At 44.6% G+C, this 15625-nt stretch overlaps 1 protein-coding gene across 2 annotated transcripts in view; it reads right to left on the bottom strand.

Annotated features, from left to right (window-relative positions):
• SEC14L1 (SEC14-like 1 (S. cerevisiae)) overlaps positions 1 to 15625 on the bottom strand; it is a 75807-nt gene that overhangs the window by 15218 nt on the left and 44964 nt on the right. For both annotated transcript variants that reach the window (XM_011952805.1, XM_011952874.1), the window contains exons 2-7: positions 10606 to 10755; positions 10343 to 10474; positions 7686 to 7814; positions 6372 to 6606; positions 4969 to 5078; positions 956 to 1145 (exon numbers count right to left, since the gene is read on the bottom strand). In XM_011952805.1, the coding sequence (XP_011808195.1) occupies positions 956 to 1145; positions 4969 to 5078; positions 6372 to 6606; positions 7686 to 7814; positions 10343 to 10474; positions 10606 to 10755 (946 nt within the window). The remainder of the gene's footprint in view (positions 1 to 955; positions 1146 to 4968; positions 5079 to 6371; positions 6607 to 7685; positions 7815 to 10342; positions 10475 to 10605; positions 10756 to 15625) is intronic.

The following is a 15625-nucleotide window of genomic DNA, read 5'->3' as shown; positions in this document are numbered from 1 at the left end:
TACTCAGGAGGCTGAGGCGGGAGAATTGCTTGAACCTGGAAGGTGGAGCTTGCAGTGAGCTGAGATCTTGCCACTGGACTCCAGCCTGGACGACAGAGCCAGACTCTGTTTCAAAAAAAAAAGACACATTGGTCAATGACTACCGGCAGGCCTATAACAAAGTGGAATAATATAAATATACATATTATGTTTCCAGTAAAAATTAATAAAGTTACAATTAACCTGGAGAAATACAAAACATGAATTGGTAATTCCAGACAAAGCAGAGCTTTGAGCAAGTCCTCCGAAAGGACTTGCTTACAGGGAAAAAGCCAGTTCTACAGTGCTTCCCTCCCACTGATGCTTCCAATTCCACCCTGCCCAGCTCTCAAACTGTGGCTCAGGAAAGAGAGCGTAGTTTTGACAGTGAGGTCTTCCTGCAAGGCAGGGTATGGAAGGCATTTGGGGAACTGTGTTTCATGGTTCTCATTTAAACCACTCTTCATTTTAGGTACATCACCACCCTTCATCCAGGCCTTACTCCCAAAGCAGAACTGAAGTGCTCACGGCTGTGATGTAGAAAACCTGGCTGAACCTTTTTAAGCTCTCATAGGGTTTAGGTCATTGAAAAGTCCCTTTGTTAACACTGCACTACTGAAAACACTGCTGCCTTTTTAATAGGTCAAAACAAACCGTACTGCACCGAGGAAGTCAAGTCATTTGCCCAAGGATGACGAGCGTCCATGAGGAAAGAGCAGTCCCAGGCCCTTCCTGCCTGCCCAGGGCGGGATGGGAGTGTGCCCGCGGGGAAGCGTTATCAGTCTGTTCAACTTGGGGAAGGTGCCAAATTCTCAGAGTGAGGAGAAACGATGCACTCAGGGGGCCCCACTCAACTCCAGGGAAGGAGGCCTTGGAAGACATCTTCAACCACACATCAAGACAATGACGGAAACACAGTTTCAACTCCATCCGGTACCTTTGTCGTGATGATGCCAGCCTCCCGCGTAGTAATCCTGAAGGACCTGAGGAGGGGTCCAGGTTTCAAGAATGTAGTCTACCTGGTGCTGCTTTCTCCACGTCAAAGACTGACACATGATCTCTCTGGCTTTGTCAATATTAAAATCCCGCGCACGGAGGAACCGAAGAATATGCTCATCTTTTGGAATCTGTTAAGAGAAAAAGACGTTTCTAAGCAACGTTAACAGTTGCGAAGGGAACTTTGGGAGGCCGAGGTGGGTGGATCACTTGAGCTCAGGAGTTCGAGACCAGCCTGGCCAATATGGTGAAACCCCATCTCTACTAAAACTACAAAAATCAACCAGGCATGGTGGTGCATGCCTGTAATCCCAGCTACTCAGAGGCTGAGGCAGGAGGATCACTTGAATCTGGGAGGTGCAGGCTGCAGTGAGCCAAGATCACATTAACTGCACTAAAAAAAGTTGCTAAGGGAGTAAGACCCTAAAATTTCCACTTTTCTTTTGCAGACAGGGTCTCTCATTCTGTCACCCAGACTGGAGTGTTGTGGCATGATCTCAGCTCACTGCAGCCCCCAACTCCTGGGCTTAGGCAATCCTCCCACCTCAGCCTCCTGAGTAGCTGGGACCACAGGCACACGCCACCACACCCAGCTAAGTTTTGTATTTGTAGAGATGTGGTTTCCCCACATTGCCCAGGCTGGTCTCAAACTTCTGAGCTCAAGCGATCCTCCTGCCTTGGCCTCCCAAAGTGTTGGGATTACAGGCATGAGCCACCAGGTCTAAAACTCCCACTTTTAATCAACAGTGAGCTGCATTATTATACTATTTAAGCTGGTACCAGAAAAATCTCCCTTACTGCTCTAGAGAAAATCAGCATTTCAGTTTGAATAATCGTTATGGTATTTCATTTTAGTTTCTTCAAAGTAGAGCGAAGGCATAAATAACTCCCTAAACATCAAATGCTTCAATTCTATGAACGGATCTATGAATGACTATGATCTGTGTACTTTTCTGTACACATACTGCATTTAAATAAAAAGTCAGAATAAAGAGAGAGCAGGACACCTGGCTTCTGAATGGAAACCTTCATAGTGCCAGCGACAAAAGAGAATTAAACATGGATGATGTTGAGAAAGGCAAGATTTTTGTTCCGAAGGGTGCCCAGTGCCACACCACGGAAAAGGGAAGCGAGCACAAGACTGGGCCACATCTCCACAGTCTCTCCAGGCAGAAGACAGGTCACATTGTTGGATTCTCTTATATACAGATGCCAATAAGCACAAAGGCATCACCTGGAGTGAGGACACACTGATGGGGTATTTGGAGAATCCCTGGAACAAAAATGGTCTTCACTGGCCGGGTGTGGTGGCTCATGCCTGTAATCCCAGCACTTTGGGAGGCTGAGGCAGGCGGATCACTTGAGGTCAGGAGTTCAAGACCAGCCTGACCAACATGGAGAAACCCTGTCTCTACTAAAAGAACAAAATTAGCCGGGTGTGGTGGTGCACACCTGTAGTCCCAGCTACTTGGGAGGCTAAAGCAGGAGAATCGTTTGAACCCAGGAGGCAGAGGATGCAGTGAGATGAGATCGCACTATTGCACTTCAGCCTGGGGAACAAGAGCGAAACTCCATCTCAAAAAAAAAAAAAGAAGAAGACAGAAAGGGCAGACTTGAAAGTTTATCTCAAAAAAGCTACTAATGAGTAGTCATTGGTCACTGCCTTATTAGAAAACAGAAATGTCATGACTTTTTAATGTGTATCATAATTTACTAGATCTCATACACCAGAATTCAGATCATGAACGATCATCAGAATATTTTTGTTGGGCAATCCTGATTTAACTAACGCTGGCTGGTGGTTAAAGGCCTATGTTCGGTTTTTGAATTTTAATAATTCTGATTCAGTAATGCTACACTGCGTTCCCCTTCTAAAGACACGATTAGACTTCACTAGTAACGTTCAACTTTCACAAAGATCATAAATGCCATCGTAAAACCTATTGGAGATTGGTTTTATATTTGGGTTACATAACTGGCTATATGACTATTTAAATACCGAGGAAATCCCTTCACTGTCTCAGAATCAAGCAAGACTCACCTGCATTTTGTATTTATTTGCCTCTTAAAGGCAAAGGCTGAAGATAAAGCAGCAATATTTCCTTTATATTTCTGGCCTTAACTATGCCAATCTAATTAGAATTTCCTGTATCCAAAATGGTTCCCTTTACTTATTAAAAGGCATTTTAGTATAGTTTATGTGTAATATCAAATAAGGAATATTTAACACTTCTCACATTTTATAGATAATCTATAAGGTCAGATGCTTTTAAAAGTCAGTATGACAAGAAATAGTAGCAAGTTAAACTTTACTTTTGAATTCTTTACTACTTAAGTCAGACTAAGTCATAATTTAGCATTGTCTTTAAAAAGTCATTCGAGACTGGGCCCAGTGGCTCACACCTGTAATCCCAGCACTTTGGAAGGTTAAGGCAGGTGGATCACTTGAGGTCAGGAGTTCGAGACCAGCCTGGCCAATATGGTGAAACCCTGTTCTCTACTAAAAATACAAAACTTAGCCAGGAATAGGTGGCAGAGCTAATCCCAGCTCTCAAGAGGCTGAGGCAGGAGAATAGCCTGAACCTGGGAGGCAGAGGTTGTAGTGACCCAAGACTGCACCAGCCTGGGTGATGGAGCAAGACTCTGTATAAAAAAAAAAAAAAATTCAAAAACATAAAACTGTAGAACTACCATGTATCTATGTGATTGGCAATGGTGCTTTTGCCAACTTATTAGAAAGATTAAAGTAGAGGAGATATACACAAAGTTAAATTTTATGACTGATCATAAGACTTAATTAAAAACCACAGAAAAAGAATACAAAAAAGCATGCTGGGTTTTCATGATGTGGCGGTATTGCTGACTAACATACAGGAATCTTCTCCAGATTCCATTACTGTCAATCAACAGGTTGGCCTCCCTGAATGAAGAACAAGACCAAGGTCGTATTCTGAGTGTCGCGTGGGCTAAGTGTCTTCCTCCGTGGCCATGTGCTTACCAACTCAGAGGCTGGTCCATCAGGAGAACGAGAAGGGCGTGGGAACATGAGCTACTCACGACCCCAACTCCTGGGAAATAACTCAAAAGCATGTGGCCTACTGATGTGGCATTATCTTCACTCAGAAAGGACCACAGTTACGTGGAAGTGGGTAAGAATGTAGGTTCTGGAACAAAATGGCCTGGGCTCAAATCCTGACCCCACCACTAGCTGGCTGTGAGACCTCAGGCAGGTTACTTCACTTCTCTCTGCCCCAGTTTCCTCACGTGTAAAACCAGTGAAAAAACACCACCACAGAGAGCTGCTGGAAGGACGGAATAAAGGCCTGAAAACAGTGTCTAATACACAGTAGGTAGACAACAAATGGTGGCCATCATTACTGCAGTGGTTTTCTTGATGACTGGTATTCAACTGCACTCACTTATTTGTTCTGTAGTAACCAGGCTGACAGAATTAGAGATCAGGCCGACTATAAGTCACGCCTAGTTTCCTTTTACTAAAAAATGCCAATAACTTGCTAGATACATACCAGGCTCCGCTCACTACAAAAGGCTTACCATAAAAATCTACACCTTTATGAGGCCAAAATTTCACCAAAAACCTGAAAATTAAAGCTCAAACATTTCTGATCTCTGATAAATCCCTGAACTCTTTTTACACCTTCTGAAAATTTGAACGTATGAATACTTGGAACACATGTTGCTTTGTGATGTGACACTGTTTGTAGCCAGACCTCGCTCTGTAAAGTCTAGAAAAATGTAGTCAGTCATGAATTATTAACTTGCTATGAAGGACTTAGATTCCACAGAGACACAAATTCAATGACTTCTAAACTGGAAGAAACCTTCCCAGCTGTGGAAGTTGGGAATATTACTCTTGGTGACCATGAGCAGGAAGAGATTCCATGATTTCACACAGTTCTGGCCCTGCACGTTGGCCGTGGTGCCGACACTCACTTTGCCCTTGTGGGTCTCCTGGAGCCACTGGCGAAGTCTAATGAGGCAGCTCTCCTGCAGCGGAGTCAAATCGCCCAGGTATCTCTTGATGTAGTCGGCATCTAGTTTGTCTGGAATGTAAATGACATTTATTTACAACAAAAACACTGGAGCTTTAGGCTCCCAAAGTCTTCCTGCTCAGTGGAGTTAACGTGTGGTCCTAGAGTCTTAGAGGCAAATGAAACCGCAGAGATGGCAGATGTAAATCAGATACCCTAGAGGACTCTAGGGACAGGCTTTGAGATCAATCACTGACTAAACCACAGGTCAACTTTCTGACTCAATTATCTTTCCCTTATTACCACTGAGTTACCTCTAGTGCCAAATCACAATACTATTCGTGACTATAAGAGATATTAATGACTGTTTTAATTTCAAGAGGAACATAACACAAAAAGGACTCACAAGACATAAAATTTATAAAAAAAAAAAAATCCAGGAAATCTAAATCTATTTTGAATAGAGCTACTGTGTTCAAGAATGTAAGAAATCTGGTGGCTCACGCCTGTAATCCCAGCTACTCAGGAGGCTGAGGTGTGCAGATCACCTGAGATCAGGAGTTCAAGACCAGCCTGGCCAACATGGTGAAACCCCATCTCTACTACGAATATAAAAATTAGCCAGGCGTGGTGGTGCATGCCTAAAATGCCAGCTACTCAAGAGGCTGAGGCAGGCGAATCACTTGAACCCGGGAGGCGAAGGTTGCACTGAGCTCAGATCGCACCACTGCAGTCCAGCCTGGGTGACAGAGCAAGACTCCATCTCAAAAAAAACCACAAAAAACAAAAATTAGTCGGGCGTGGTGGCACATGCCTGTGGTCCTAGCTACTCGGGAGGCTGAGGCAGGAGAATCACTTGAACCTGGGAGATGGAGGTTGCAGTGAGCCAAGATCACACCACTGCACTCCAGCCTGAGCAACAGAGCAAGACTCCGTCTCAAAAATAAATAAACAAACAAACAAATAAATTCCTTCCTTAGGCCAGGCGTGGTGGCTCACACCTATAATCCCAGCACTTTGGGAGGCCGAGGCAGAAGGATTGATTGAGCCCAGGAGTTCAAGACCATCCTGGGCAACACAGTGAGACTCCACTTCTTAAACAAACAAACAAACACCTTCCGGTATCTATAAAAGAATAAAAATAACTTGATGTAACCCTTCCGACCTATTAACAAAAAATCTAACGAAAAGTAAAATGAATGTGTTACATAAGTTAGAGGACAAGGGCCAGAAATGAAAAATGGGTCTTTTCTTTATGAGTTATCTAATGTTCCAAGGAAGCGGGAACAGGCAGAGCAAACAGAGAAAATGGCAATGCTGACTTCCCTAGCCTTGCTCTCGGGATGAAGTCCCTGCCAGACCCACCGTCAGGTGTGCCCACCACGGGCTCAGGTGCACTGGGGCTGCTGAGGGCATCACCACTCAGCCCCTCCTTGAGGGCAGCATCTGGGATGACGACGGCCATGGCCGCTGCTTGTTTCTTGCAGGATGACAAAGATGTCTCTGAACAGGGTGTGATGGAAGGCGGAGTCCAACGGGGCACAAAGGTTATGCCTTCTTCTTCCAACTGGCGAAGGTAGTATTCAATGATTTCCTTTCCCTTTAAAACAAAAGCAATTTAAAGGTGAGTATATATTCAATATTCAAATCATTCATCCCTCCCAAGATTCTTCTTTTTTTCTAGCCAACGGAAGATGGTTTGCGGCCCAGGCTGGAGCGCAGTGGCATGATCACAGCTCACTGTACTCTTGACCTCCTGGACTCAAGCCATCCTCCTACCTCAGCCTCCCCAGTAGCTGGGACTACAGGTACGTGCCACCACATCTGGCTAATTTTTGTGTTCTTTGTAAATATGGGGTTTCGCAATGTTGTCCAGGCTGGTCTCGAACTCCTGGGCTCAAGCAATCTGCCCACCTCAGCCTCCCAAAGTGCTGGGACTATAGGCATGAGCCAGTGCGCCCAGTCCCTCACAAGCTTTTTAAACACCAATAAAACTGAATTGCTACAAAATAAATAGAAAAAAAAAAAGGCCAAATGGTTTTGTGTTTTTGTTTATTTTACTTGTTCTTTTCCAAGGTTTAGGAACTAATATCTAAAGAGATGGAATTTTTATATGACTATTTTTAAATGCTGATTTATGGTACTTGTACTCAATATATGATTTCTGTCTCAATTTCAATTCTTTCCAACACAGTACCCTGAAAAAGAGCCTTCAAAAACCACTCCATAATCCCACATGGATAGATTTCAAAACCACAATTCCATAACAACTGATGAGCAACAGCACAAAAACGAGAAAGGAAGGTCTTCCATGGAAGAACTGACAATCCAAGGGGAGCAGCCTGCCTGGTAAGCACCTCCCCAGGCCTCCTCCTGATCCTGCTGCAAGGCCTGGATGCTGTGTGCCAGCTGCTGCTGCCTCTCCCCAACTTCTACCTCTCTCAGCAACTCCAGGCAGACAGTGTCATAGAGGGAGCGACAGGCACCTCCTTCCCCCATCAGCAACCAGCACAATCTCAACCCCTATACCTAAAGATGAGGCGGGGGTAGGGATCACAGCGTCTTCCACCCAAGAAATGCTGCAAATCCTTCGCTAACCCATCTCCAGCCTTCCAAAAAGACGGGTCATCTCAGAGACTCCTGCCCACCCTCTGCCATAAAATCCCAAGATACACTCACTTTTTTAATGTTGCTGGTATACTGTTTCATTGCAATTTTTTCCACAGTACTTTCAAAACCAAAGAAAGATTTAATATCTAAACTTGCAGACTGTTCAAAACAGGTCCAATCTTCATTTTCAGGGTGAACCTGCAGATAAAGAGAAAGCACTCTCACTGACTGAACTGACAACAGAACATCATTTGTCTGCTCCTCAGTTTAACCAGGAACCAGAAGAAACACTTACTTTACTAATAATGCTACTATCATAAAGACAGCAGATGGAAAAAAATGCCAAAATCATGTTCAAAATCAGGACCAAAATCACATTCTAAATCATGAAGAGATCCAAATAATTGTTCAAAAACATTTCAAAGATGACTATAAAAGGAGAGCTTTGGCCAGGTGCGGTGGCTCACGCCTATAATCCCAGCACTTTGGGAGGTTGAGGCGGGTGGATCACGAGGTCAGGAGATCGAGATCATCCTGGCTAACACAGTGAAATCCCATCTCTACTAAAAATACAAAAAATTAGCCAGGCATGGTGGTGGGCGCCTGTAATCCCAGCTACTCGGGAGGCTGAGGCAGGAGAATGCTGTGAACCCAGGAGGCAGAGCTTGCAATGAACCGAGATTGCGTCACTGCACTCCAGCCTGGATGACAGAGCGAGACTCCGTCTCAAAAAAAAAAAAAAGGGAGCTTCATTTTCATTCTTGCTTCATTCATTCAACATACTCACTCAACAGTCTTCTCCATCATGAACAAAAAGGTACTGGCCTTGGAAGCTTTCAACAGAGTCTAACAGAGGAGACAATCAGCCAGAAACACAGTAAGAAAATTAAAGATAAGTAAGCGCTATGGAAAAAAGAAACCTTGAAGCAGGCTGAAAGAACCAGGGATAGAGGTCAGGCATGATGGCTCACACCTGTAATCCCAACACTTTGGGAGGCCAAGGTGGGAGGATGGCTTCAGTCCAGGAGTTTGAGCCCAGCCTGGGCAACAGGGCAAGACCTCATCTCTACAAAGAAATTTAAACATTAGCCAGGTGTGGTGGCATGTGCCTATAGTCCCAGCTACTTGGGAGGCTGAGGTAGGAAGGATCACTTGAGTCTGGGAGGTGGAGGCTGCACTGAACTGTGATTGTGCCACTGTACTCCAGCCTGAGTGACAGGGCAAGATCCCATCTCTGAAGAAAAAAAATAAAGACTGGGGGTTGGGGTGTCGGGCTGCAGAATTAAATGGGTGGCTGGGGCTGGCCAAGAAGGGGTAACCTGAGCTGAGATGGAAGGAGGTGAGACTAGAGACGTAGGGAGGAATAGCACAGCACGGCGGTGAGCACCTTGGAGCCAAAGCCCCTGAGGGATGCCCACTGCATGGCAAGGAGGACAGGAAAGGTGTGACCAGGAGAGAACCCAGGCCCTTGCAAGCCACCATAAGGACTCTGGGCTCTTCCCCTGGGTGAACTGCGGAGACGCTCCAGGGTTTTGAGCCCAGAGAAGTGACTTGATCTGACACACTTTAAATAGATCACTTTGAATTCAATGTTAAGGATACACTGCAGGGGAGAAGGGCAGAAATACAGCAATCTGGCAGGAGAGTATTCTAAAAATCTGATAAAAGTTCTTGACTTTTATCAAAACAGGGTGGTAAGCAGTGAAGATACTAAGACAGATAAACACTCGCGGCACTAATCTTAAAGGCACACATCTTAGTACTTCATTAGATATTTCTAACATATTACAGTGAGACTAGAAAAGAAGTGGCACATGAAAGTAATATCTAAGGCTGGGCGTGGTGGCTCACGCCTGTAATCCCAGCACTTTGGGAGGCTGAGGCAGACAGATCACAAGGTCAGGAGTTGGAGACCAACCTGGCCAACAGGTGAAACCCTGTCTCTACTAAAAATACAAAAATTAGCCAGGCGTGGTGGCAAGCACCTGTAATTCCAGCTACTTGGGAGGCTGATGAATGAGAATCACTTGAACCTGGGAGGCGGAGGTTAAAGTGAGCTGAGACTGTGCCACTGCATTTCAGCCTGGGTGACAAGAGTGAAACTCCATCTAAAAAAAAAAAAAAAGAAAGGAAAGAAAGAGAAGAAAAAAAAGAAAAGAAAAGAAAAGAAAAGAAAAGAAAAGAAAAGGAAAGGAAAGGAAAGAAAGTAGGACAAGGGGTGGATCATGTGAGGTCAGAAGTTCCAGACCAGCCTGGCCAACACGGTGAAACCCCATCTCTGCTAAAAATACAAAAATCAGCCCGGCGTGGTGGCGTGTGCCTGTAATCCCAGCTACTAGGGAGGCTGAGACAGGAGAATCCCTTGAACCTGGGAGGCGGAGGTTGCCGTGAGCCAAGATCATGCCACTGAACTCCAGCCTGGGCGACAGAGGGAGACTGTGTCTCAAAACAAAAAAAACCAGAACAAAACAAAACAAAAAAAAACAAAACAAAAGCAAAACCACATCAAGGCATCACTTAGCTGCCTTAACTGCCACAACAACATCCTCCACCCTGCAGGAGACCACACCTGGTACCCTTCCTTCTACACATGAGAAATAAGTGACAACATCTAATGAAGAACTACCCTCGAAGACAAAAAGATGCACTGTTTAAAACGGCGATCAAACAACCCTCAGAGGCCGTATGTCAGCAGAACGCCTTCCACGGAGTGACAGATTACTCACGGTGTAGCAGCAATGCTCGTTAATGATGACCCGATTAGAAAATGTTTCATTATGAGCCTCAATGTGCAAAGTACGTTCCCGAGAATTCAGTGAGTTTTTCTGGACAAAATAAACATAATCAACTCCTGCAATCTTTAAAAAAAAAAAAAGAAGAAATAAAGAGAAAAAGTGTTAACTAGTAACATCCAATTGCACAGAAGCTGTAGTGTAACTTCGTGTTGTCTTCGGGGGGTGCCCTCCAAGACGCCCGTTCCGCCCGTTACCTTCTTCAGCAGTCTGGGTGCATCGACATCCAGCTTGCAGCGCCTTTCAATGACATGAATAGCCCCATCTTCACTCTTGAATTCATTCACAGTGTCACTGCCCACGAACATCGGAATCAAAGGACACGTAGGGAACCTCCTTTCATAGGCCTATAAATTTAAAAACAAAAAAAGCGGAAGTGAGCAAAAGACACATCCTGATGTCCTGCCGCTGAACGTGTTCTCCCTGGAACAGCATCTCTCGGTGCATGGCAACAGGCAGTGCCACAACCGTCTGTCTTCACATCTGAAGCTTTCATTAAAGAAGAAAAAGACACTCGATGTCCATGGATTGGAAGATTCAACCTAGTAAAGATCTCAATTCTCCCCATAACTAAATCATTCCTAACAAAACCGCAGCAAGATGTTTTGGTAACTATAGATGAGATTGTTTTAAAATTTATATAGAAAGACAAAGGAACTAGAACAACTAAAACAACTTTGAAAAAGATGAATAAATTGGGAGGAATCAGTCACCCTGGTATTAAGGCTTACTATACAACTACAGTAATCAAGACCGTCTAGTATTAGGAGAGGAATAATTGACATACAGATCAATGGGACAAAATAAAGAACCCAGAAACAGACTCAAACAAATACACCCAACTGATTTATTTTTTAGTATCTGCACCTTTGTCAGGAAACACCAATTGATTTTCAACAGAGATGTAAAAGCAATGGGGGAAAGAGAGGAGGCCAGTCTTCTCAACACATTACTGGAGCAATTACACATCCATAGGCAAAAACAGTAACAACAATGAATCTTGACCTAAACCTCACACCTTGTATAAAAAGTAACTCAAAGATCAGGGACTTAAATGTAAAACACAAAACTAAAACTTTTAGGAAAAAAGATAGAAAATATTTGGGATCCTGGGCTAGGCAAAGAATTCTTGGATGTGACACCAAAATCACAATCCACAGGAGAAAAAATAGATAAAATGAACTTCACCAAAGTTAAAAACCTTTGACCAGCTAAAAGACCCTGTCAAGGCCGGGGGCAGTGGCTCACGCTTGTAATCCCAGCACTTTGGGAAGCTGAGGTGGGCAAATCACAAGGTCAGGAGATCGAGACCATCCTGGCTACAGACACGGTGAAACCCTGTCTCTACTAAAAATACAAAAACATAAACTGGGAGTGGTGGTCGGCACCTGTAGTCCCAGCTACTCGGGAGGCTGAGGCAGGAGAATGGCGTGAACCTGGGAGGCGGAGCTTGTAGTCAGCCAAGATGGTGCCACTGCACTCCAGCCTGGGCGACAGAGCGAGACTCCGTCTCAAAACAAAACAAGCCAGGCGCGGTGGCTCAAGCCTGTAATCCCAGCACTTTGGGAGGCCGAGACGGGCGGATCACGAGGTCAGGAGATCGAGACCATCCTGGCTAACACGGTGAAACCCCGTCTCTACTAAAAAATACAAAAAACTAGCCGGGCGAGGTAGCGGCGCCTGTAGTCCCAGCTACCCGGGAGGCTGAGGCAGGAGAATGGCGTGAACCCGGGAGGTGGAGCTTGCAGTGAGCTGAGATCTGGCCACAGCACTCCAGCCTGGGTGACAGAGCAAGACTCCGTCTCAAAAAAACAAAACAAAACAAAACAAAACAAAACAAAACTCGTTAAGAGGATGAAAAAACAAAATGGGAGGAGGTATTTACAAACCACGTATCTGACAAAGGACTAGTGCCTAGAATACATACAAAATTCTCAAAACTCAACGTAAGTATAGTGAACCAGGAGAACACTGGTTTGGACTGAGCTCCTGCACCAGGCCCAGCAGACCAAACCAAAATGGAGTCCCTCTTGGTAACCTCCACACTACCAAGCCAAAAGTAAGCTGTTTATCTGACCTTCCAAGAAATCAGGAGAGAACAGCAAATCCCCCAAATGGGCCAGTTTGGGCCAGCGTGATAAGGAAGTCCCCTCTGCATTAACCTTTGCAAGGAAAGCCACTCTGAAACCACCCATCTGCTCGCTGTTCTCTGTGCCTGTTTCCCTCACCCCTTTTCTGTCTACAAAGCCAACTTCCTCTGCTGGGCTCATGAGAACACTCATTCTATTTTACAGAATTCTATTTTATAGAACGAGGTGTTGCCTAATTCTGGAACCAAAAAAGCCAGTTAAGATCCATACACTAACATACACTAAATTTGCTGTAATTTTGTCTTTTGATACACAATTGAAATTTAAAAATGGTTAAGATGGTAAATTTCATGTGCTTTTACCATGATCAAAAAAAAAAAAAAAAACTCAAGAGTTTAAAAAAGTCCAATTAGAAAATGGGTAAGAGACAGAAAGTGATATCTCACCTGAGAGGATACAGAGATGGCAAATAAGCACACGAGAGATGTTCATTAGAGAAAAGGGCCATTAGGGAAATGCAAATTAAAATCACAAAGGAGTATCACTATACGACTATCAGAATGGCTAAAACAGAACACAGTGGCAACACCAAATGCTGGTTAGGATGTGGAAGAACTGAATCCCTTACACATCACTGGCAGGAACGTAAAATGGTGCAACCACTCCAGAAAACAGGTATCTTCTTAAAACCTAAACATGCAATGGTATACAACCCAACAACTGCGCTCCTGGGCATTAATCCCAGAGAAATGAGAGCTTCTGTTCACACAAAACCCTACACAGAAACATTCACAGCAGCGTTCCTCATAATAGAAACTGGGAACAACTCAGAGACGTCCTTCCCGAGCGAGGCTAAACGAACTGCCCTGCAGCCACACCACAGAACACTACTCAGCAAAAAAAAGAATGAACTATTGACACATGCGAGGAACTGGATGGATCATGGGAGAATTACGCTAAGCTAAAAAAAAGCCTTGGCAGTTACGTACTGTATGATTCCATGTCCATAACATTCTTCAAAAGACAAAACTTTAGAAACCGAAAACAGATGAGTGGCTGCCAGGGGCTAAGGAAGGGGTGGGGGCAGGAGGGAAGCAGGTGTGGCTATAAAAGGGCCACAAGAGAGACACCTGGGAAACACTCTGCGCCTCGAATGTACGCATGGCAGCATCCTGTGACAGCGCACGCTGTTCTGTGAGATGTTATCACCGGGGGAAGATGAGTAAAGAACACATGAGATCTTTCAAGATTATTCCTTGTGAATAATTAAATTATTCAATATTATTCCTTGTGAATAATTTACTCTGTAGCAATCCACAAAGATTACCAAACTAAAGATGTTGCAGAATTCATATTAAAACCTAATCGATCCAGAAGCCCAGGTGTGCAGATCACTTGAGTCCGGGAGTTTGAGACCAGCCTAGGCAACATAGCATAACCCCGTCTCTGTATTTTTATATTAAAATATATATTTTTATATTAAATATAAATTTTATATTAAATAATATATTTTTATATTAAAAAATATAAAAGTAGCCAGGTGTGGTGGTACATACCTGGAGTTCCAGCTACTCAGGAGGCTGACATGGGAGGACCACCTGAGCCCAGGAGGTGCAGGCTGCAGTGACCTGTGACTGCACCACTGTACTCTCCAGCCTGGGCAACAGAGTAAGAGTAAGACTCTGTCTCAAAAAAAAAAAAAAAGAAATTCAGTAGCTCATGGTGCATGTGAACAGGAAACCATAGGATATAGGGTAATAAGGCTGGGTGCGGTGGCTCACGCCTGTAATCCTAGCACTTAGGGAGGCCAACGCAGGCAGATCATTTGATGCCAGGAGTTTGAGACCAGCCTGACCAACGTATCAAAACCCCATTTCTACCAAAAATACAAAAATTAGCAGGGCATGGTGGTACACACCTGTAATCCCAGCTACCTGGGATGCTGAGGTGGGAAAATCACTAGAACCTGGGAGGCAGAGGCTGCAGTGAGTCAAAATGGTGCCACTGCACTCCAGCCTGGGCGGCAGAGCAAGACTCCATCTCAAAAAAAAGGGGTGAGGGGGGCATAGGGTAGTAAGAATCTAGGCTGTAAGAAGGAACCTGAAAAAGGAAACCCAGTGCCTGCCCCTATGGTCAGCCTCATTATAAAGGAAGGTGCTGCAGGATGACTCTTGCTTGACTGATAGATGTCACCCCTCTGTAAGGTTGTATGGGTTGAGCATCCCGTCTCCAAGATGCCTGGGACCAGAAAGGGCTTCTGATTTCTGATTTTTTTCAGATCTTGGGAATAGCTCTATTATATTTACTGGTCGAGCATCTCAAATCCACAGATCCGAAATCCAAAATGCTCCAATGAGAATTTCCTTTGAGCATCACGTCAGTGCTCAAAAAGTTTCTCATCTGGAGCATTTTGGACTTCGGACTTTCAGATTTGAGATGCTCAACCTGCACTAAAAAATGAGGCGGGGTAAAAACTGTGAACTCCCATCTTAAATTAACCACAACCAAAAACAGAGTTAAGGAAGAAACCTCTGGTGTTAAAAAATATTAACGAAAATGGCACAGACGGCTTTGATTTTACTTCTGACAAGGTACAAGTAGCTTCAGAGCATTATCATACTAAAAACACTCCCTTTCTGGCAGCAATTCCCTGATGTTTACCTTCAACAGGACTGCCCTTCTGAGTAGAAGTAATGCACAGATCACAAACATTGCCAGCAAGATCCCAGAAGGACTAGAGAATCACAGGAATTCCTCCGCCTGGGTTTTGACTACAATTCCTTCAAAGTCACCCTCAGTTTTCTTGCGTGTATCTCACTTTCTCTCCACAACGTTACAAGGTTAAATCAATGTGAAAAGCACACGCTACACTCCAGCTGTCTACGTACAAGGGACCAAGCTAGGCAGTACAGGAGGGAGGGAAGGTAGTCAATAGCATCCATGATGGTCAGGATAAGCAGCTGCCAGGAGGTAGAAGAGGGAGAACATGCTCTGCATGGAGGGGCAGTGTGGGGAAAGCCTTCGAAAGAGAGGAGGCACGCACGCTGGGCCTCGAAGCGTGCCAGGGTCTGTTCACAGTCAGCCAGGCGGAGAGCGTTTCCAGGAAAGAACTCAGGAGTGCAACTGC

The sequence above is a fragment of the Colobus angolensis genome, unplaced genomic scaffold (assembly GCF_000951035.1).
Source record: "Colobus angolensis palliatus isolate OR3802 unplaced genomic scaffold, Cang.pa_1.0 Scaffold1, whole genome shotgun sequence".
In the NCBI taxonomy this organism is placed as follows: Eukaryota; Metazoa; Chordata; class Mammalia; order Primates; family Cercopithecidae; genus Colobus; species Colobus angolensis.
Note: the sequence above shows the minus strand (reverse complement) of the source record. Positions and strands in the feature narration are given on the sequence as shown.